Source organism: Heterodontus francisci, chromosome 2 (genome assembly GCF_036365525.1).
Source record: "Heterodontus francisci isolate sHetFra1 chromosome 2, sHetFra1.hap1, whole genome shotgun sequence".
In the NCBI taxonomy this organism is placed as follows: Eukaryota; Metazoa; Chordata; class Chondrichthyes; order Heterodontiformes; family Heterodontidae; genus Heterodontus; species Heterodontus francisci.
This window is the reverse complement of record NC_090372.1, coordinates 225,250,364-225,272,667: the sequence shown is the minus strand read 5'-3', so window position 1 is coordinate 225,272,667 and position 22,304 is coordinate 225,250,364. Positions and strand designations below refer to the sequence as shown.

The 22,304-nt window shown below is 54.1% G+C and overlaps 1 protein-coding gene across 1 annotated transcript in view; it reads right to left on the bottom strand.

Moving 5' to 3' along the window:
* Window positions 1-21,236, bottom strand: part of LOC137351761 (fucolectin-1-like) — a 110,713-nt gene extending 89,477 nt beyond the window's left edge. Inside the window, exon 1 of the mRNA XM_068016569.1 lies at window positions 21,169-21,236. Coding sequence (XP_067872670.1) covers window positions 21,169-21,235 — 67 coding nt within the window. The 5' untranslated portion in view covers window position 21,236. The remainder of the gene's footprint in view (window positions 1-21,168) is intronic.
* Window positions 21,237-22,304: the final 1,068 nt, after the last annotated feature.

Below are 22,304 nucleotides of genomic sequence, written 5' to 3'. Positions count from 1 at the left end.
GGTCTGTGCGGGGGAGGTAAGAATATCAGTATGGGAGTGGGGGGAATGGGGTTCGAGAGGGGGAGGTAAAATTGTCAGTGTGGGAGTGGTGAGAATGGGGTCTGTGCGGGGGAGGTAAGATTATCAGTATGGGAGTGGGGGGAATGGGGTTCGAGAGGGGGAGGGAAGATTGTCAGTGTGGGAGTGGGGGGAATGGGGTTAGAGAGGGGGAGGTAAGATTACCATTGTGGGAGTGGGAGGAATGGGATCATTGCGGGGGCGGTAAGATTATCAGTATGGGATTGGGGGGAATGGGGTTCGAGAGGGGGAGGTAAGATTACCATTGTGGGAGTGGGGGGAATGGGGTCATTGCGGGGGAGGTATGATTATCAGTATGGGAGTGGGGGGAATGGGGTTCGAGTGGGGGAGGTAAGATTATCAGTATGGGAGTGGGGGGAATGGGGTTTGAGAGGGGGAGGTAAAATTGTCAGTGTGGGAGTGGGGGGAATGGGGTTAGAGAGGGGGAGAGGTAAGATTTTCAGTATGGGAGTGGGGGGAATGGGGTTGGAGAGGGGGAGGTAAGATTATCAGTGTGGGTGTGGGGGGAATGGGGTTAGAGAGGGGGAGGTACGATTATCAGTATGGGAGTGGGGGGAATTTGGTTAGAGAGGGGGAGGTAAGATTATCAGTATGGGAGTGGGGGGAATGGGGTCAGAGAGGGGGAGGTAAGATTATCAGTGTGGGAGTGGGGGGATTAGAGTGAGAGAGGGGGCGGGAAGATTATCAGTATGGGAGTGGGGGTAATGGGGTTAGAGAGGGGGACGTAAGATTGTCAGTGTGGGAGTTGGGGGAATGGGGTCAGTGCGGGGGAGGTAAGATTATCAGTGTGGGAGTGGGGGGATTGGGGTGGGAGAGGGGGAGGTAAAATTATCAGTGTGGGAGTGGGGGGAATGGGGTCAGTGCGGGGGAGGTAAGATTATCAGTGTGGGAGTGGGGGGATTGGGGTCAGAGAGGGGGAGGTAAGATTGTCAGTGTGGGAGTGGGGGGAATGGGGTTAGAGAGGGGCAGGTAAGATTGTCAGTATGGGAGTGGGGAGAATGGGGTCTGTGCGGGGGAGGTAAGATTATCTGTTTGGGCGTGGGGGGAATGGGGATAGAGAGGCGGAGGTACGATTGTCAGTGTGGGAGTGGGGGGAATGTGGTTAGAAAGGGGTGGTCAGATTGTCAGCATGGGTGTGGGGGGAATGGGGTTAGAGAGGGGGAGGTAAGATTGTCAGTGTGGGAGTGGGGGGAATGGGGTTACAGAGGGGGAGGTAAGATTGTTAGTATGGGAGCGGGGGGAATGGGGTTAGAGAGGGGGAGGTAAGATTATCAGTGTGGGAGTGGGGGGAATGGGGTTCGAGAGGGGGAGGTAAGATTGTCAGTGCGCGAGTGGGGGGAATGGGGTTAGAGAGGGGGAGTTAAGATTATCAGTATGGGAGTGGGGGGATTGAGGTTAGAGAGGGGGAGGTAAGATTATCAATGTGGGAGTGGGGGGAATGGGGTTCGAGAGGGGGAGGTAAGATTCTCATTGCGGGAGTGGGGGGAATGGGGTTAGAGAGGGGGAGGTAAGATTATCAGTATGGGAGTGGGGAGAATGGGGTCTGTGCGGGGGAGGTAAGATTATCAGTATGGGAGTGGGAGGATTGGGGTTAGAGAGGGGGATGTAAGATTGACAGTATGGGAGTGGGGGGAATGGGGTCATTGCGGGGGAGGTAAGATTATCAGTCTGTGAGTGGGGGGAATGGTGTTACAGAGGGGGAGGTAAGATTATCAGTATGGGAGTGGGGGGAATGGGGTCAGTGCGGGGGAGGTAAGATTGTTAGTATGGGAGCGGGGGGAATGGGGTTTGAGAGGGGGAGGTTAGATTATCAGTATGGGAGTGGGGGGAATGGGGTCTGTGCGGGGGAGGTAAGATTATGAGTATGGGAGTGGTGGGAACGGGGTTAGAGAGCGGGAGTTATGATTATCAGTGTGGGAGTGGGGGGAATCGGGTTAGAGAGGGGGTGGTAAGCTTATCAGTATGGGAGTGGGGGGATTGAGGTTAGAGAGGGGGAGGTAAGCTTATCAGTATGGGAGTGGGGGGAATGGGGTTCGAGAGGGGGAGGTAAGAATACCATTGTGGGAGTGGGGGGAATGGGGTCATTGCGGGGGAGGTATGATTATCAGTATGGGAGTGGGGGGAATGGGGTTCGAGAGGGGGAGGTAAGATTATCAGTATGGGAGTGGGGGGAATGGGGTTCGAGAGGGGGAGGTAAAATTCTCAGTGTGGGAGTGGGGGGAATGGGGTTAGAGAGGGGGAGAGGTAAGATTATCAGTATGGGATTGGGGGGAATGGGGTTGGAGAGGGGGAGGTAAGATTATCAGTATGGGAGTGGGGGGAAAGGGGTTAGAGAGGGGGAGGTAAGATTGTCAGTGTGGGAGTGAGGGGAATGGGGTTAGAGAGGGGGAGGTAAGATTATCAGTATGGGAGTGAGGAGAATGGGGTCTGTGCGAGGGAGGTAAGATTGTCAGTGTGGGAGTGGGGGGAATGGGGTTAGAGAGGGGGAGGTAAGATTATCAATGTGGGAGTGGTGGGAATGCGGTTCGAGAGGGGGAGGTAAGATTATCAGTATGGGAGTGGGGAGAATGGGGTCTGTGCGGGGGAGGTAAGATTATCAGTGTGGGAGTGGGGGGAATGGGGTTCGAGAGGGGGAGGTAAGATTATCAGTGCGGGAGTGGGGGGAATGGGGTTAGAGAGGGGGAGGTAAGATTATCAGTATGGGAGTGGGGGGAATGGGGTTCGAGAGGGGGAGGTAAGATTATCAGTGTGGGAGTGGGGGGAATGGGTTTTTAGAGGGGGAGGTAAGATTGTCAGTATGGGAGTGGGGGGAATGGGGTTCGAGAGGGGGAGGTAAGATTATCAGTGTGGGAGTGGGGGGAATGGGGTTAGAGAGGGGGTGGTAAGATTATCAGTATGGGAGTGAGGGGATTGGGGTCAGTGCGGGGGAGGTAAGATTATCAGTATGGGAGTGGGGGGAATGGTGTCAGTGCGAGGGAGGTAAGATTATCAGTGTGGGAGTGGGGGGAATGGGGTTAGAGAGGGGGAGGTAAAATTATCAGTGTGGGAGTGGGGGGAATGGGTTTTGAGAGGGGGAGGTAAGATTGTTAGTGTGGGAGTGGGGGGAATGGGGTCAGTGCGGGGGAGGTTAGATTCTCAGTACGGGAGTGGGGGGAATGGGGTTCGAGAGGGGTAGGTAAGATTGACAGTGTGGGAGATGGGGGAATGGGGTCATTGCGGGGGAGGTAAGATTCTCAGTATGGGAGTGGGGGGAATGGGGTTCGAGAGGGGGAGGTAAGATTATCAGTATGGGAGTTGGGGGAATGGGGTCTGTGCGGGGGAGGTAAGAATATCAGTATGGGAGTGGGGGGAATGGGGTTCGAGAGGGGGAGGTAAAATTGTCAGTGTGGGAGTGGTGAGAATGGGGTCTGTGCGGGGGAGGTAAGATTATCAGTATGGGAGTGGGGGGAATGGGGTTCGAGAGGGGGAGGGAAGATTGTCAGTGTGGGAGTGGGGGGAATGGGGTTAGAGAGGGGGAGGTAAGATTACCATTGTGGGAGTGGGAGGAATGGGATCATTGCGGGGGCGGTAAGATTATCAGTATGGGATTGGGGGGAATGGGGTTCGAGAGGGGGAGGTAAGATTACCATTGTGGGAGTGGGGGGAATGGGGTCATTGCGGGGGAGGTATGATTATCAGTATGGGAGTGGGGGGAATGGGGTTCGAGTGGGGGAGGTAAGATTATCAGTATGGGAGTGGGGGGAATGGGGTTTGAGAGGGGGAGGTAAAATTGTCAGTGTGGGAGTGGGGGGAATGGGGTTAGAGAGGGGGAGAGGTAAGATTTTCAGTATGGGAGTGGGGGGAATGGGGTTGGAGAGGGGGAGGTAAGATTATCAGTGTGGGTGTGGGGGGAATGGGGTTAGAGAGGGGGAGGTACGATTATCAGTATGGGAGTGGGGGGAATTTGGTTAGAGAGGGGGAGGTAAGATTATCAGTATGGGAGTGGGGGGAATGGGGTCAGAGAGGGGGAGGTAAGATTATCAGTGTGGGAGTGGGGGGATTAGAGTGAGAGAGGGGGCGGGAAGATTATCAGTATGGGAGTGGGGGTAATGGGGTTAGAGAGGGGGACGTAAGATTGTCAGTGTGGGAGTTGGGGGAATGGGGTCAGTGCGGGGGAGGTAAGATTATCAGTGTGGGAGTGGGGGGATTGGGGTGGGAGAGGGGGAGGTAAAATTATCAGTGTGGGAGTGGGGGGAATGGGGTCAGTGCGGGGGAGGTAAGATTAACAGTGTGGGAGTGGGGGGATTGGGGTCAGAGAGGGGGAGGTAAGATTGTCAGTGTGGGAGTGGGGGGAATGGGGTTAGAGAGGGGCAGGTAAGATTGTCAGTATGGGAGTGGGGAGAATGGGGTCTGTGCGGGGGAGGTAAGATTATCTGTTTGGGCGTGGGGGGAATGGGGATAGAGAGGCGGAGGTACGATTGTCAGTGTGGGAGTGGGGGGAATGTGGTTAGAAAGGGGTGGTCAGATTGTCAGCATGGGTGTGGGGGGAATGGGGTTAGAGAGGGGGAGGTAAGATTGTCAGTGTGGGAGTGGGGGGAATGGGGTTACAGAGGGGGAGGTAAGATTGTTAGTATGGGAGCGGGGGGAATGGGGTTAGAGAGGGGGAGGTAAGATTATCAGTGTGGGAGTGGGGGGAATGGGGTTCGAGAGGGGGAGGTAAGATTGTCAGTGCGCGAGTGGGGGGAATGGGGTTAGAGAGGGGGAGTTAAGATTATCAGTATGGGAGTGGGGGGATTGAGGTTAGAGAGGGGGAGGTAAGATTATCAATGTGGGAGTGGGGGGAATGGGGTTCGAGAGGGGGAGGTAAGATTCTCATTGCGGGAGTGGGGGGAATGGGGTTAGAGAGGGGGAGGTAAGATTATCAGTATGGGAGTGGGGAGAATGGGGTCTGTGCGGGGGAGGTAAGATTATCAGTATGGGAGTGGGAGGATTGGGGTTAGAGAGGGGGATGTAAGATTGACAGTATGGGAGTGGGGGGAATGGGGTCATTGCGGGGGAGGTAAGATTATCAGTCTGTGAGTGGGGGGAATGGTGTTACAGAGGGGGAGGTAAGATTATCAGTATGGGAGTGGGGGGAATGGGGTCAGTGCGGGGGAGGTAAGATTGTTAGTATGGGAGCGGGGGGAATGGGGTTTGAGAGGGGGAGGTTAGATTATCAGTATGGGAGTGGGGGGAATGGGGTCTGTGCGGGGGAGGTAAGATTATGAGTATGGGAGTGGTGGGAACGGGGTTAGAGAGCGGGAGTTATGATTATCAGTGTGGGAGTGGGGGGAATCGGGTTAGAGAGGGGGTGGTAAGCTTATCAGTATGGGAGTGGGGGGATTGAGGTTAGAGAGGGGGAGGTAAGCTTATCAGTATGGGAGTGGGGGGAATCGGGTTAGAGAGGGGGAGGTAAGATTATCAGTATGGGAGTGGGGGGAATGTTGTTAGAGAGGGGGAGGTAAGCTTATCAGTATGGGAGTGGGGGGATTGAGGTTAGAGACTGGGAGGTAAGATTATCAGTATGGGAGTGGGGGGAATGGGGTTAGAGAGGGGGAGGTAAGATTGTCAGTCTGGGCGTGGGGGGAATGGGGTTAGAGAGGGGGAGGTAAGATTATCAGTGTGAGAGTGGCGGAACTCGGGTTAGAGAGGGGGAGGTAAGCTTATCAGTATGGGAGTGGGTGGATTGAGGTTAGAGAGGGGGAGGTAAGATTATCAGTATGGGAGTGGGGGGAATGGTGTTCGAGAGGGGGAGGTAAGATTGTCAGTGCGGGAGTGGGGGGAATGGGGTTAGAGAGGGGGAGGTAAGATTATCAGTATGGGAGTGGGGAGAATGGGGTATGTGCGGGGGAGGTAAGATTATCAGTATGGGAGTGGGAGGATTGGGGTTAGAGAGGGGGAGGTAAGATTGTCAGTAAGGGAGTGGGGGGAATGGGGTCATTGCGGGGGAGGTAAGATTATCAGTGTGGGAGTGGGGGGAATGGTGTTACAGAGGGGGAGGTAGGATTATCAGTATGGGAGTGGGGGGAATGGGGTCAGTGCGGGGGAGGTAAGATTGTTAGTATGGGAGCGGGGGGAATGGGGTTTGAGAGGGGGAGGTAAGATTATCAGTGTGGGAGTGGGGGGAATGGAGTCTGTGCGGGGGAGGTAAGATTATGAGTATGGGAGTGGGGGGAACGGGGTTAGAGAGCGGGAGGTAAGATTGTCAGTCTGGGAGTGGGGGGAATGGGGTTAGAGAGGGGGAGGTAAGATTATCAGTGTGAGAGTGGCGGGAATCGGGTTAGAGAGGGGGTGGTAAGCTTATCAGTATGGGAGTGGGGGGTATGGGGTTAGAGAGGGGGAGGTAAGATTATCAGTGTGGGAGTTGGGGGTATGGGGTTAGAAAAGGGGAGGTAGGCATATCAGTATGGGAGTGGGGGGAATGGGGTTAGAGAGGGGGAGGTAAGATTATCAGTATGGGAGTGGGGGGAATGGGGTTAGAGAGGGGGAGGTAAGATTGTCAGTATGGGAGTGAGGAGAATGGGGTCTGTGCGGGGGAGGTAAGATTATCAGTGTGGGAGTGGGGGGAATGGGGTTAGAGATGGGGAGGTAAGATTATCAGTATGGGAGTGAGGAGAATGGGGTCTGTGCGGGGGAGGTAAGATTATCAGTGTGGGAGTGGGGGGAATGGGGTTAGAGAGGGGGAGGTAAGATTATCAATGTGGGAGCGGGGGGAATGGGGTTCGAGAGGGGGAGGTAAGATTATCAGTATGGGAGTGGGGAGAATGGGGTCTGAGCGGGGGGGGGAAGATTATCAGTGCGGGAGTGGGGGGAATGGGGTTAGAGAGGGGGAGGTAAGATTATCAGTATGGGAGTGGGGGGAATGGGGTTCGAGAGGGGGAGGTAAGATTATCAGTGTGGGAGTGGGGGGAATGGGGTTAGAGAGGGGGAGGTAAGATTATCAGTGTGGGAGTGGCGGGAATGGGGTTAGAGAGGGGGATGTAAGATTATCAGTATGGGAGTGGGGGGAATGGGGTTCGAGAGGGGGAGGTAAGATTATCAGTGTGGGAGTGGGGGGAATGGGGTTAGAGAGGGGGAGGTAAGATTATCAGTGTGGGAGTGGGGGGAATGGAGTTAGAGAGGGGGAGGTAAGATTATCAGTATGGGAGTGAGGGGATTGGGGTCAGTGCTGGGGAGGTAAGATTATCAGTGTGGGAGTGGGGGGAATGGGGTTAGAGAGGGGGAGGTAAGATTGTTAGTGTGGGAGTGGGGGGAATGGGGTTCGAGAGGGGGAGGCAAGATTGTCAGTCTGGGAGTGGGGGGAATGGGGTCATTGCGGGGGAGGTAAGATTCTCAGTATGGGAGTGGGGGGAATGGGGTTCGAGAGGGGGAGGTAAGATTATCAGTATGGGAGTTGGGGGAATGGGGTCTGTGTGGGGGAGGTAAGATTATCAGTATGGGAGTGGGGGGAATGGGGTTCGAGAGGGAGAGGTAAGATTACCATTGTGGGAGTGGGGGTAATGGGATCATTGCGGGGGAGGTAAGATTATCAGTATGGGAGTGGGGGGAATGGGGTTCGAGAGGGGGAGGTAAGATTACCATTGTGGGAGTGGGGGGAATGGGGTCATTGCGGCGGAGGTAAGATTATCAGTATGGTAGTGGGGGGAATGGGGTTCGAGAGGGGGAGGTAAGATTATTAGTATGGGAGTGGGGGGAATGGGGTTCGAGAGGGGGAGGTAAAATTGTCAGTGTGTGAGTGGGGGGAATGGGGTTAGAGAGGGGGAGAGGTAAGATTATCAGTATGGGATTGGGGGGAATGGGGTTGGAGAGGGGGAGGTAAGATTATTAGTGTGGGTGTGGGGGGAATGGGGTTAGAGAGGGGGAGATAAGATTATCAGTATGGGAGTGGGGGGAATTTGGTTAGAGAGGGGGAGGTAAGATTATCAGTATGGGAGTGGGGGGAATTTGGTTAGAGAGGGGGAGGTAAGATTATCAGTTTGGGAGTGGGGGGAATTTGGTTAGAGAGGGGGAGGTAAGATTATCAGTATGGGAGTGGGGGGAATGGGGTTAGAGAGGGGGAGGTAAGATTATCAGTGTGGGAGTGGGGGATTAGAGTGAGAGAGGGGGCGGTAAGATTATCAGTATGGGAGTGGGGGGAATGGGGTTAGAGAGGGGGAGGTAAGATTGTCAGTGTGGGAGTGGGGGGATTGGGGTGGGAGAGGGGGAGGTAAAATTATCAGTGTGGGAGTGGGGGGAATGGGGTCAGTGCGGGGGAGGTAAGATTATCAGTGTGGGAGTGGGGGGATTGGGGTTAGAGAGGGGGAAGTAAGATTATCATTGTGGGAGTGGGGGGAATGGGGTTAGAGAGGGGGAGGTAAGATTATCAATGTGGGAGTGGGGAGAATGGGGTCTGTGCGGGGGAGGTAAGATTATCAGTGCGGGAGTGGGGGGAATGGCGTTAGAGAGGGGGAGGTAAGATTATCAGTATGGGAGTGGGGGGAATGGGGTTCGAGAGGGGGAGGTAAGATTAACAGTGTGGGAGTGGGGGGAATGGGGTTAGAGAGGGGGAGGTAAGATTATCAGTGTGGGAGTGGGGGGAATGGGGTTAGAGAGGGGGAGGTAAGATTATCAGTATGGGAGTGGGGGGAATGGGGTTCGAGAGGGGGAGGTAAGATTATCAGTGTGGGAGTGGGGGGAATGGGGTTAGAGAGGGGGAGGTATGATTATCAGTGTGGGAGTGGGGGGAATCGGGTTAGAGAGGGGGAGGTAAGATTGTCAGTCTGGGCGTGGGGGGAATGGGGTTAGAGAGGGGGAGGTAAGATTATCAGTGTGAGAGTGGCGGAACTCGGGTTAGAGAGGGGGAGGTAAGCTTATCAGTATGGGAGTGGGGGGAATGGTGTTCGAGAGGGGGAGGTAAGATTGTCAGTGCGGGAGTGGGGGGAATGGGGTTAGAGAGGGGGAGGTAAGATTATCAGTATGGGAGTGGGGAGAATGGGGTATGTGCGGGGGAGGTAAGATTATCAGTATGGGAGTGGGAGGATTGGGGTTAGAGAGGGGGAGGTAAGATTGTCAGTAAGGGAGTGGGGGGAATGGGGTCATTGCGGGGGAGGTAAGATTATCAGTGTGGGAGTGGGGGGAATGGTGTTACAGAGGGGGAGGTAGGATTATCAGTATGGGAGTGGGGGGAATGGGGTCAGTGCGGGGGAGGTAAGATTGTTAGTATGGGAGCGGGGGGAATGGGGTTTGAGAGGGGGAGGTAAGATTATCAGTGTGGGAGTGGGGGGAATGGAGTCTGTGCGGGGGAGGTAAGATTATGAGTATGGGAGTGGGGGGAACGGGGTTAGAGAGCGGGAGGTAAGATTGTCAGTCTGGGAGTGGGGGGAATGGGGTTAGAGAGGGGGAGGTAAGATTATCAGTGTGAGAGTGGCGGGAATCGGGTTAGAGAGGGGGTGGTAAGCTTATCAGTATGGGAGTGGGGGGTATGGGGTTAGAGAGGGGGAGGTAAGATTATCAGTGTGGGAGTTGGGGGTATGGGGTTAGAAAAGGGGAGGTAGGCATATCAGTATGGGAGTGGGGGGAATGGGGTTAGAGAGGGGGAGGTAAGATTATCAGTATGGGAGTGGGGGGAATGGGGTTAGAGAGGGGGAGGTAAGATTGTCAGTATGGGATTGAGGAGAATGGGGTCTGTGCGGGGGAGGTAAGATTATCAGTGTGGGAGTGGGGGGAATGGGGTTAGAGAGGGGGAGGTAAGATTATCAGTATGGGAGTGAGGAGAATGGGGTCTGTGCGGGGGAGGTAAGATTATCAGTGTGGGAGTGGGGGGAATGGGGTTAGAGAGGGGGAGGTAAGATTATCAATGTGGGAGCGGGGGGAATGGGGTTCGAGAGGGGGAGGTAAGATTATCAGTATGGGAGTGGGGAGAATGGGGTCTGAGCGGGGGGGGGAAGATTATCAGTGCGGGAGTGGGGGGAATGGGGTTAGAGAGGGGGAGGTAAGATTATCAGTATGGGAGTGGGGGGAATGGGGTTCGAGAGGGGGAGGTAAGATTATCAGTGTGGGAGTGGGGGGAATGGGGTTAGAGAGGGGGAGGTAAGATTATCAGTGTGGGAGTGGCGGGAATGGGGTTAGAGAGGGGGATGTAAGATTATCAGTATGGGAGTGGGGGGAATGGGGTTCGAGAGGGGGAGGTAAGATTATCAGTGTGGGAGTGGGGGGAATGGGGTTAGAGAGGGGGAGGTAAGATTATCAGTGTGGGAGTGGGGGGAATGGGGTTAGAGAGGGGGAGGTAAGATTATCAGTATGGGAGTGAGGGGATTGGGGTCAGTGCTGGGGAGGTAAGATTATCAGTGTGGGAGTGGGGGGAATGGGGTTAGAGAGGGGGAGGTAAGATTGTTAGTGTGGGAGTGGGGGGAATGGGGTTCGAGAGGGGGAGGCAAGATTGTCAGTCTGGGAGTGGGGGGAATGGGGTCATTGCGGGGGAGGTAAGATTCTCAGTATGGGAGTGGGGGGAATGGGGTTCGAGAGGGGGAGGTAAGATTATCAGTATGGGAGTTGGGGGAATGGGGTCTGTGTGGGGGAGGTAAGATTATCAGTATGGGAGTGGGGGGAATGGGGTTCGAGAGGGAGAGGTAAGATTACCATTGTGGGAGTGGGGGTAATGGGATCATTGCGGGGGAGGTAAGATTATCAGTATGGGAGTGGGGGGAATGGGGTTCGAGAGGGGGAGGTAAGATTACCATTGTGGGAGTGGGGGGAATGGGGTCATTGCGGCGGAGGTAAGATTATCAGTATGGTAGTGGGGGGAATGGGGTTCGAGAGGGGGAGGTAAGATTATTAGTATGGGAGTGGGGGGAATGGGGTTCGAGAGGGGGAGGTAAAATTGTCAGTGTGGGAGTGGGGGGAATGGGGTTAGAGAGGGGGAGAGGTAAGATTATCAGTATGGGATTGGGGGGAATGGGGTTGGAGAGGGGGAGGTAAGATTATTAGTGTGGGTGTGGGGGGAATGGGGTTAGAGAGGGGGAGATAAGATTATCAGTATGGGAGTGGGGGGAATTTGGTTAGAGAGGGGGAGGTAAGATTATCAGTATGGGAGTGGGGGGAATTTGGTTAGAGAGGGGGAGGTAAGATTATCAGTTTGGGAGTGGGGGGAATTTGGTTAGAGAGGGGGAGGTAAGATTATCAGTATGGGAGTGGGGGGAATGGGGTTAGAGAGGGGGAGGTAAGATTATCAGTGTGGGAGTGGGGGATTAGAGTGAGAGAGGGGGCGGTAAGATTATCAGTATGGGAGTGGGGGGAATGGGGTTAGAGAGGGGGAGGTAAGATTGTCAGTGTGGGAGTGGGGGGATTGGGGGGGGAGAGGGGGAGGTAAAATTATCAGTGTGGGAGTGGGGGGAATGGGGTCAGTGCGGGGGAGGTAAGATTATCAGTGTGGGAGTGGGGGGATTGGGGTTAGAGAGGGGGAGGTAAGATTATCATTGTGGGAGTGGGGGGAATGGGGTTAGAGAGGGGGAGGTAAGATTATCAATGTGGGAGTGGGGAGAATGGGGTCTGTGCGGGGGAGGTAAGATTATCAGTGCGGGAGTGGGGGGAATGGCGTTAGAGAGGGGGAGGTAAGATTATCAGTATGGGAGTGGGGGGAATGGGGTTCGAGAGGGGGAGGTAAGATTATCAGTGTGGGAGTGGGGGGAATGGGGTTAGAGAGGGGGAGGTAAGATTATCAGTGTGGGAGTGGGGGGAATGGGGTTAGAGAGGGGGAGGTAAGATTATCAGTATGGGAGTGGGGGGAATGGGGTTCGAGAGGGGGAGGTAAGATTATCAGTGTGGGAGTGGGGGGAATGGGGTTAGAGAGGGGGAGGTATGATTATCAGTGTGGGAGTGGGGGGAATCGGGTTAGAGAGGGGGTGGTAAGCTTATCAGTATGGGAGTGGGGGGATTGAGGTTAGAGAGGTGGAGGTAAGCTTATCAGTATGGGAGTGGGGGGATTGAGGTTAGAGAGGGGGAGGTAAGCTTATCAGTATGGGAGTGGGGGGAATCGGGTTAGAGAGGGGGAGGTAAGATTATCAGTATGGGAGTGGGGGGAATGTTGTTACAGAGGGGGAGGTAATCTTATCAGTATGGGAGTGGGGGGATTGAGCTTAGAGACTGGGAGGTAAGATTATCAGTATGGGAGTGGGGGGAATGGGGTTAGAGAGGGGGAGGTAAGATTGTCAGTCTGGGCGTGGGGGGAATGGGGTTAGAGAGGGGGAGGTAAGATTATCAGTATGGGAGTGGGGGGAATGGTGTTCGAGAGGGGGAGGTAAGATTGTCAGTGCGGGAGTGGGGGGAATGGGGTTAGAGAGGGGGAGGTAAGATTATCAGTATGGGAGTGGGGAGAATGGGGTCTGTGCGGGGGAGGTAAGATTATCAGTATGGGAGTGGGAGGATTGGGGTTAGAGAGGGGGAGGTAAGATTGTCAGTAAGGGAGTGGGGGGAATGGGGTCATTGCGGGGGAGGTAAGATTATCAGTGTGGGAGTGGGGGGAATGGTGTTACAGAGGGGGAGGTAGGATTATCAGTATGGGAGTGGGGGGAATGGGGTCAGTGCGGGGGAGGTAAGATTGTTAGTATGGGAGCGGGGGGAATGGGGTTTGAGAGGGGGAGGTAAGATTATCAGTGTGGGAGTGGGGGGAATGGAGTCTGTGCGGGGGAGGTAAGATTATGAGTATGGGAGTGGGGGGAACGGGGTTAGAGAGCGGGAGGTAAGATTGTCAGTCTGGGAGTGGGGGGAATGGGGTTAGAGAGGGGGAGGTAAGATTATCAGTGTGAGAGTGGCGGGAATCGGGTTAGAGAGGGGGTGGTAAGCTTATCAGTATGGGAGTGGGGGGTATGGGGTTAGAGAGGGGGAGGTAAGATTATCAGTGTGGGAGTTGGGGGTATGGGGTTAGAAAAGGGGAGGTAGGCATATCAGTATGGGAGTGGGGGGAATGGGGTTAGAGAGGGGGAGGTAAGATTATCAGTATGGGAGTGGGGGGAATGGGGTTAGAGAGGGGGAGGTAAGATTGTCAGTATGGGAGTGAGGAGAATGGGGTCTGTGCGGGGGAGGTAAGATTATCAGTGTGGGAGTGGGGGGAATGGGGTTAGAGAGGGGGAGGTAAGATTATCAGTATGGGAGTGAGGAGAATGGGGTCTGTGCGGGGGAGGTAAGATTATCAGTGTGGGAGTGGGGGGAATGGGGTTAGAGAGGGGGAGGTAAGATTATCAATGTGGGAGCGGGGGGAATGGGGTTCGAGAGGGGGAGGTAAGATTATCAGTATGGGAGTGGGGAGAATGGGGTCTGAGCCGGGGGGGGGAAGATTATCAGTGCGGGAGTGGGGGGAATGGGGTTAGAGAGGGGGAGGTAAGATTATCAGTATGGGAGTGGGGGGAATGGGGTTCGAGAGGGGGAGGTAAGATTATCAGTGTGGGAGTGGGGGGAATGGGGTTAGAGAGGGGGAGGTAAGATTATCAGTGTGGGAGTGGCGGGAATGGGGTTAGAGAGGGGGATGTAAGATTATCAGTATGGGAGTGGGGGGAATGGGGTTCGAGAGGGGGAGGTAAGATTATCAGTGTGGGAGTGGGGGGAATGGGGTTAGAGAGGGGGAGGTAAGATTATCAGTGTGGGAGTGGGGGGAATGGGGTTAGAGAGGGGGAGGTAAGATTATCAGTATGGGAGTGAGGGGATTGGGGTCAGTGCTGGGGAGGTAAGATTATCAGTGTGGGAGTGGGGGGAATGGGGTTAGAGAGGGGGAGGTAAGATTGTTAGTGTGGGAGTGGGGGGAATGGGGTTCGAGAGGGGGAGGCAAGATTGTCAGTCTGGGAGTGGGGGGAATGGGGTCATTGCGGGGGAGGTAAGATTCTCAGTATGGGAGTGGGGGGAATGGGGTTCGAGAGGGGGAGGTAAGATTATCAGTATGGGAGTTGGGGGAATGGGGTCTGTGTGGGGAAGGTAAGATTATCAGTATGGGAGTGGGGGGAATGGGGTTCGAGAGGGAGAGGTAAGATTACCATTGTGGGAGTGGGGGTAATGGGATCATTGCGGGGGAGGTAAGATTATCAGTATGGGAGTGGGGGGAATGGGGTTCGAGAGGGGGAGGTAAGATTACCATTGTGGGAGTGGGGGGAATGGGGTCATTGCGGCGGAGGTAAGATTATCAGTATGGTAGTGGGGGGAATGGGGTTCGAGAGGGGGAGGTAAGATTATTAGTATGGGAGTGGGGGGAATGGGGTTCGAGAGGGGGAGGTAAAATTGTCAGTGTGGGAGTGGGGGGAATGGGGTTAGAGAGGGGGAGAGGTAAGATTATCAGTATGGGATTGGGGGGAATGGGGTTGGAGAGGGGGAGGTAAGATTATTAGTGTGGGTGTGGGGGGAATGGGGTTAGAGAGGGGGAGATAAGATTATCAGTATGGGAGTGGGGGGAATTTGGTTAGAGAGGGGGAGGTAAGATTATCAGTATGGGAGTGGGGGGAATTTGGTTAGAGAGGGGGAGGTAAGATTATCAGTTTGGGAGTGGGGGGAATTTGGTTAGAGAGGGGGAGGTAAGATTATCAGTATGGGAGTGGGGGGAATGGGGTTAGAGAGGGGGAGGTAAGATTATCAGTGTGGGAGTGGGGGATTAGAGTGAGAGAGGGGGCGGTAAGATTATCAGTATGGGAGTGGGGGGAATGGGGTTAGAGAGGGGGAGGTAAGATTGTCAGTGTGGGAGTTGGGGGAATGGGGTCAGTGCGGGGGAGGTAAGATTATCAGTGTGGGAGTGGGGGGATTGGGGTGGGAGAGGGGGAGGTAAAATTATCAGTGTGGGAGTGGGGGGAATGGGGTCAGTGCGGGGGAGGTAAGATTATCAGTGTGGGAGTGGGGGGATTGGGGTTAGAGAGGGGGAGGTAAGATTATCATTGTGGGAGTGGGGGGAATGGGGTTAGAGAGGGGGAGGTAAGATTATCAATGTGGGAGTGGGGAGAATGGGGTCTGTGCGGGGGAGGTAAGATTATCAGTGCGGGAGTGGGGGGAATGGCGTTAGAGAGGGGGAGGTAAGATTATCAGTATGGGAGTGGGGGGAATGGGGTTCGAGAGGGGGAGGTAAGATTATCAGTGTGGGAGTGGGGGGAATGGGGTTAGAGAGGGGGAGGTAAGATTATCAGTGTGGGAGTGGGGGGAATGGGGTTAGAGAGGGGGAGGTAAGATTATCAGTATGGGAGTGGGGGGAATGGGGTTCGAGAGGGGGAGGTAAGATTATCAGTGTGGGAGTGGGGGGAATGGGGTTAGAGAGGGGGAGGTAAGATTATCAATGTGGGAGTGGGGGGAATGGGGTTAGAGAGGGGGCGGTAAGATTATCAGTATGGGAGTGGGGGGAATTTGGTTAGAGAGGGGGAGGTAAGTTTATCAGTATGGGAGTGGGGGGAATTTGGTTAGAGAGGGGGAGGTAAGATTATCAGTTTGGGAGTGGGGGGAATGGTGTTAGAGAGGGGGAGGTAAGATTATCAGTATGGGAGTGGGGGGAATGGGGTTAGAGAGGGGGAGGTAAGATTATCAGTGTGGGAGTGGGGGGATTAGAGTGAGAGAGGGGGCGGTAAGATTATCAGTATGGGAGTGGGGGGAATGGGGTTAGAGAGGGGGAGGTAAGATTGTCAGTGTGGGAGTTGGGGGAATGGGGTCAGTGCGGGGGAGGTAAGATTATCAGTGTGGGAGTGGGGGGATTGGAGTGGGAGAGGGGGAGGTAAAATTATCAGTGTGGGAGTGGGGGGAATGGGGTCAGTGCGGGGGAGGTAAGATTATCAGTATGGGAGTGGGGGGAATGGGGTTCGAGAGGGAGAGGTAAGATTGTCAGTGTGGGATTGGGGGGAATGGGGCTAGAGAGGGGGAGGTAAGATTACCATTGTGGGAGTGGGGGGAATGGGATCATTGCGGGGGAGGTAAGATTATCAGTATGGGAGTGGGGGGAATGGGGTTCGAGAGGGGGAGGTAAGATTACCATTGTGGGAGTGGGGGGAATGGGGTCATTGCGGCGGAGGTAAGATTATCAGTATGGGAGTGGGGGGAATGGGGTTCGAGAGGGGGAGGTAAGATTATTAGTATGGGAGTGGGGGGAATGGGGTTCGAGAGGGGGAGGTAAAATTGTCAGTGTGGGAGTGGGGGGAATGGGGTTAGAGAGGGGGAGAGGTAAGATTATCAGTATGGGATTGGGGGGAATGGGGTTGGAGAGGGGGAGGTAAGATTATTAGTGTGGGTGTGGGGGGAATGGGGTTAGAGAGGGGGAGATAAGATTATCAGTATGGGAGTGGGGGGAATTTGGTTAGAGAGGGGGAGGTAAGATTATCAGTATGGGAGTGGGGGGAATTTGGTTAGAGAGGGGGAGGTAAGATTATCAGTTTGGGAGTGGGGGGAATTTGGTTAGAGAGGGGGAGGTAAGATTATCAGTATGGGAGTGGGGGGAATGGGGTTAGAGAGGGGGAGGTAAGATTATCAGTGTGGGAGTGGGGGATTAGAGTGAGAGAGGGGGCGGTAAGATTATCAGTATGGGAGTGGGGGGAATGGGGTTAGAGAGGGGGAGGTAAGATTGTCAGTGTGGGAGTTGGGGGAATGGGGTCAGTGCGGGGGAGGTAAGATTATCAGTGTGGGATTGTGGGCTTGGGGTGGGAGAGGGGGAGGTAAAATTATCAGTGTGGGAGTGGGGGGAATGGGGTCAGTGCGGGGGAGGTAAGATTATCAGTGTGGGAGTGGGGGGATTGGGGTTAGAGAGGGGGAGGTAAGATTATCATTGTGGGAGTGGGGGGAATGGGGTTAGAGAGGGGGAGGTAAGATTATCAATGTGGGAGTGGGGAGAATGGGGTCTGTGCGGGGGAGGTAAGATTATCAGTGCGGGAGTGGGGGGAATGGCGTTAGAGAGGGGGAGGTAAGATTATCAGTATGGGAGTGGGGGGAATGGGGTTCGAGAGGGGGAGGTAAGATTATCAGTGTGGGAGTGGGGGGAATGGGGTTAGAGAGGGGGAGGTAAGATTATCAGTGTGGGAGTAGGGGGAATGGGGTTAGAGAGGGGGAGGTAAGATTATCAGTATGGGAGTGGGGGGAATGGGGTTCGAGAGGGGGAGGTAAGATTATCAGTGTGGGAGTGGGGGGAATGGGGTTAGAGAGGGGGAGGTAAGATTATCAATGTGGGAGTGGGGGGAATGGGGTTAGAGAGGGGGAGGTAAGATTATCAGTATGGGAGTGGGGGGAATTTGGTTGGAGAGGGGGAGGTAAGTTTATCAGTATGGGAGTGGGGGGAATTTGGTTAGAGAGGGGGAGGTAAGATTATCAGTTTGGGAGTGGGGGGAATGGTGTTAGAGAGGGGGAGGTAAGATTATCAGTATGGGAGTGGGGGGAATGGGGTTAGAGAGGGGGAGGTAAGATTATCAGTGTGGGAGTGGGGGGATTAGAGTGAGAGAGGGGGCGGTAAGATTATCAGTATGGGAGTGGGGGGAATGGGGTTAGAGAGGGGGAGGTAAGATTGTCAGTGTGGGAGTTGGGGGAATGGGGTCAGTGCGGGGGAGGTAAGATTATCAGTGTGGGAGTGGGGGGATTGGAGTGGGAGAGGGGGAGGTAAAATTATCAGTGTGGGAGTGGGGGAAATGGGGTCAGTGCGGGGGAGGTAAGATTATCAGTGTGGGAGTGGGGGGATTGGGGTTAGAGAGGGGGAGGTAAGATTATCAGTGTGGGAGTGGGGGGAATGGGGTTAGAGAGGGGGAGGTAAGATTATCAATGTGGGAGCGGGGGGAATGGGGTTCGAGAGGGGGAGGTAAGATTATCAGTATGGGAGTGGGGAGAATGGGGTCTGTGTGGGGGAGGTAAGATTATCAGTGCGGGAGTGGGGGGAATGGGGTTAGCGAGGGGGAGGTAAGATTATCAGTATGGGAGTGGGGGGAATGGGGTTCGAGAGGGGGAGGTAAGATTATCAGTGTGGGAGTGGGGGGAATGGGGTTAGAGAGGGGGAGGTAAGATTATCAGTGTGGGAGTGGGGGGAATGGGGTTAGAGAGGGGGAGGTAAGATTATCAGTATGGGAGTGGGGGGAATGGGGTTCGAGAGGGGGAGGTAAGATTATCAGTGTGGGAGTGGGGGGAATGGGGTTAGAGAGGGGGAGGTAGGATTATCAGTGTGGGAGTGGGGGGAATGGGGTTAGAGAGGGGGAGGTAAGATTATCAGTATGGGAGTGAGGGGATTGGGGTCAGTGCGTGGGAGGTAAGATTATCAGTGTGGGAGTGGGGGGAATGGGGTTAGAGAGGGGGAGGAAAGATTATCAGTGTGGGAGTGGAGGGAATGGGTTTTGAGAGGGGGAGGTAAGATTGTTAGTGTGGGAGTGGGGGGAATGGGGTTCGAGAGGGAGAGGTAAGATTGTCAGTGTGGGATTGGGGGGAATGGGGCTAGAGAGGGGGAGGTAAGATTACCATTGTGGGAGTGGGGGGAATGGGATCATTGCGGGGGAGGTAAGATTCTCAGTATGGGAGTGGGGCGAATGGGGTTCGAGAGGGGGAGGTAAAATTATCAGTATGGGAGTTGGGGGAATGGGGTCTGTGTGGGGGAGGTAAGATTATCAGTATGGGAGTGGGGGGAATGGGGTTCGAGAGGGGGAGGTAAAATTGTCAGTGTGGGAGTGGGGAGAATGGGGTCTGTGCGGGGGAGGTAAGATTATCAGTATGGGAGTGGGGGGAATGGGGTTCGAGAGGGGGAGGTAAGATTGTCAGTGTGGGATTGGGGGGAATGGGGCTAGAGAGGGGGAGGTAAGATTACCATTGTGGGAGTGGGGGGAATGGGATCATTGCGGGGGAGGTTAGATTATCAGTATGGGAGTGGGGGGAATGGGGTTCGAGAGGGGGAGGTAAGATTACCATTGTGGGAGTGGGGGAATGGGGTCATTGCGGCGGAGGTAAGATTATCAGTATGGGAGTGGGGGGAATGGGGTTCGAGAGGGGGAGGTAAGATTATCAGTATGGGAGTGGGGGGAATGGGGTTCGAGAGGGGGAGGTAAAATTGTCAGTGTGGGAGTGGGGGGAATGGGGTTAGAGAGGGGGAGAGGTAAGATTATCAGTATGGGATTGGGGGGAATGGGGTTGGAGAGGGGGAGGTAAGATTATTAGTGTGGGTGTGGGGGGAATGGGGTTAGAGAGGGGGAGGTAAGATTATCAGTATGGGAGTGGGGGGAATTTGGTTAGAGAGGGGGAGGTAAGATTATCAGTATGGGAGTGGGGGGAATTTGGTTAGAGAGGGGGAGGTAAGATTATCAGTTTGGGAGTGGGGGGAATGGGGTTAGAGAGGGGGAGGTAAGATTATCAGTATGGGAGTGGGGGGAATGGGGTTAGAGAGGGGGAGGTAAGATTATCAGTGTGGGAGTGGGGGGATTAGAGTGAGAGAGGGGGCGGTAAGTTTATCAGTATGGGAGTGGGGGGAATGGGGTTAGAGAGGGGGAGGTAAGATTGTCAGTGTGGGAGTTGTGGGAATGGGGTCAGTGCGGGGGAGGTAAGATTATCAGTGTGGGAGTGGGGGGATTGGGGTGGGAGAGGGGGAGGTAAAATTATCAGTGTGGGAGTGGGGGGAATGGGGTCAGTGCGGGGGAGGTACGATTATCAGTGTGGGAGTGGGGGGATTGGGGTTAGAGAGGGGGAGGTAAGATTATCAGTGTGGGAGTGGGGGGAATGGGGTTAGAGACGGGGAGATCAAATTGTCAGTATGGGAGTGGGGGGAATGGGGTTGGAGAGGGGGAGGTCAGATTGTCAGTATGGGAGTGGGGGGAATGGGGTTAGAGAGGGGGAGGTAAGATTATCAGTGTGGGAGTGGCGGGAATGGGGTTAGAGAGGGGGAGGTCAGATTGTCAGTATGGGAGTGGGGGGAATGGGGTCAGTGCGGGGGAGGTAAGATTGTCAGGGTGGGAGTGGGGGGAATGGGGTTCGAGTGGGAGTGGGGGGGAATGGGGTCAGTGCGGGTTCGGTAAGATTGTCAGTGTGGGAGTGGGGGGATTGGAGTGAGAGAGGGGGAGGTAAGATTATCAGTATGGGAGTGGGGGGATTGGGGTGAGAGAGGGGGAGGTAAGATTATCAGTGTGGGAGTGGGGGGAATGGAGTGAGAGAGGGGGAGGTATGATTGTCAGTGTGGGAGTGGGGGGAATGGGGTCAGTGCGGGGGAGGTAAGATTGTCAGTGTGGGAGTGGGGGGAATGGGGTCAGTGCGGGGGAGGTAAGATTGTCAGGGTGGGAGTGGGGGGGAATGGGGTCAGTGCGGGGGAGGTAAGATTGTCAGTGTGGGAGTGGGGGGTAATGGGGTCAGTGCGGGGGAGGTAAGATTGTCAGTGTGGGAGTGGGGGGAATGGGGTTCGAGTGGGAGTGGGGGGGAATGGGGTCAGTGCGGGGGAGGTAAGATTGTCAGTGTGGGAGTGGGGGAATGGGGTCAGTGCGGGGGAGGTAAGATTGTCAGGGTTCGAGTGGGAGTGGGGGGGAATGGGAAGGGTTGGAGTTGAACATTTGTGTTTTTTTGGGGGGAAGATTCCAGTGTGGTAAAAGTAAATGTTTTTGGTAGAAAGGGCAAAGAGTTAATTTCATTGTTGTTGAGGGGTGAGAGCGGGACAAAAGAGATGTATTTATTTATTTTAATTCCATTTCTCTTTAAATATTTAAGTTCCCCTGTCGGGCAGACAATCTTTTAAAAATGGAGTCAGTGTTTGTACAGGCAGCTGATGACATTGCATGGGATGGACAATCCACCCCCTTCTTGTGATCAAGGTGAGGGGGGGGTCGGGACCGCCCTGGCTATTTAAATGAGCCGACATGTGGAAGATTGCTCTTTTGATATTTTGTTGTTTGCCCCCTGCCGATCACATCAAATTCATTGCTGTGACTCAGAGACACAGACACACACTACACACCATCCCCCGGCTGTGCCCATGTTCCGCTGACCCCTATCAGAGTTGTGACTGTTTGTGCTCAGGTAGCTGTCAGTCAGGGACAGTACCATCCATCACAGACTGAACCTGGTCTCAGTCACCGCAGTCAGATCCTTCTTAGTTTTCCTGCCCGTGTTTGTAACTAGTGGTAACTGACACACACATTAATGTCTTACCTATTGCAGGATGAGTATCAGCAATTCCCCAGAGACAGGCAAACACCAGCAGGTACTGAGGTGACATCCTGTACAATAGACACAGACAGGGAAATGTTACTCACAATGAAAAAGAAACTTGCTGTTGTTAAGGGGGGAATTTCTGTGTCTCTGTCAGACATTAATCAGACTTTGATTCATATTTATTGTGGGATTTATCTCCTTTGATCATCCAGAAGCTTTGAGAAGACATTTGTCTTTTCTCATATTGACAGCTGACTTTTACTGGGATGGTTCAGTCTTTCTGGGAAATGATTGTATCCATTGACTGTACAGCACAGAAATAGGCCATTCAGCCCAACTGATCAATGCTTGTCTTTAAGTTCCACACAAGCCTCTTCACAGCCTCTTCACCTCACTCACTCCCTGTGGTAGTGAGTTCCACATTCTCACCACTCTCTGGGTAAAGATGTTTCTCCTGAATTCTCTGTTGGATTTATTAATGACTATTTATAATAATGGCCCCGAATTGTGGACTCCCCCACAAGTGGAAACATCTTCTCTATGTCTCCTCCCCTATCGGAAGGAGCTTTACTTTGCCTGGAAGTTATGTTGTACCGGATTCGGGAATGCTGATAAGATGATGTAGAGGGAAACATGCTCTGCTGACAGAGTTCAGACATTACTGCTAAACTATCCCGGATCATCCTTCTGAATCTGTCTGCATCCTTAGACAATGCGGACCACACCATCCTCCTCCAACACCTTTCCACTGTCGTCCAGCTGGGTGGGACTGCATTCACCTGGTTCCAGACTTATCTATCTAATCATAGTCAGAGAATGAACTGAAATACCTTCTCTTCCTAATCCCACACTATTACCACCGTAAACTCCTATTTCTCATCCACATGTTCCCCTCAATGAAATCATCCAAATCTTGACTCTGGGATTAGGTATGATGAGGTATTCAAAATTATGAGGGTTCTGGATGGAGTAGATGAACAGAAACTGTTCCCACTCGTGAAAGGATTGAGAACGAGAGGGCACAGATTTAAAATAAATGGCAAAAGAAGCAATGGAGACATGAGGAAAATATTTTTCACGCAGCAGGTGAGTGTTTAGGATCTGGAATGCACTGTCTGGGAGTGTGGTGGAGG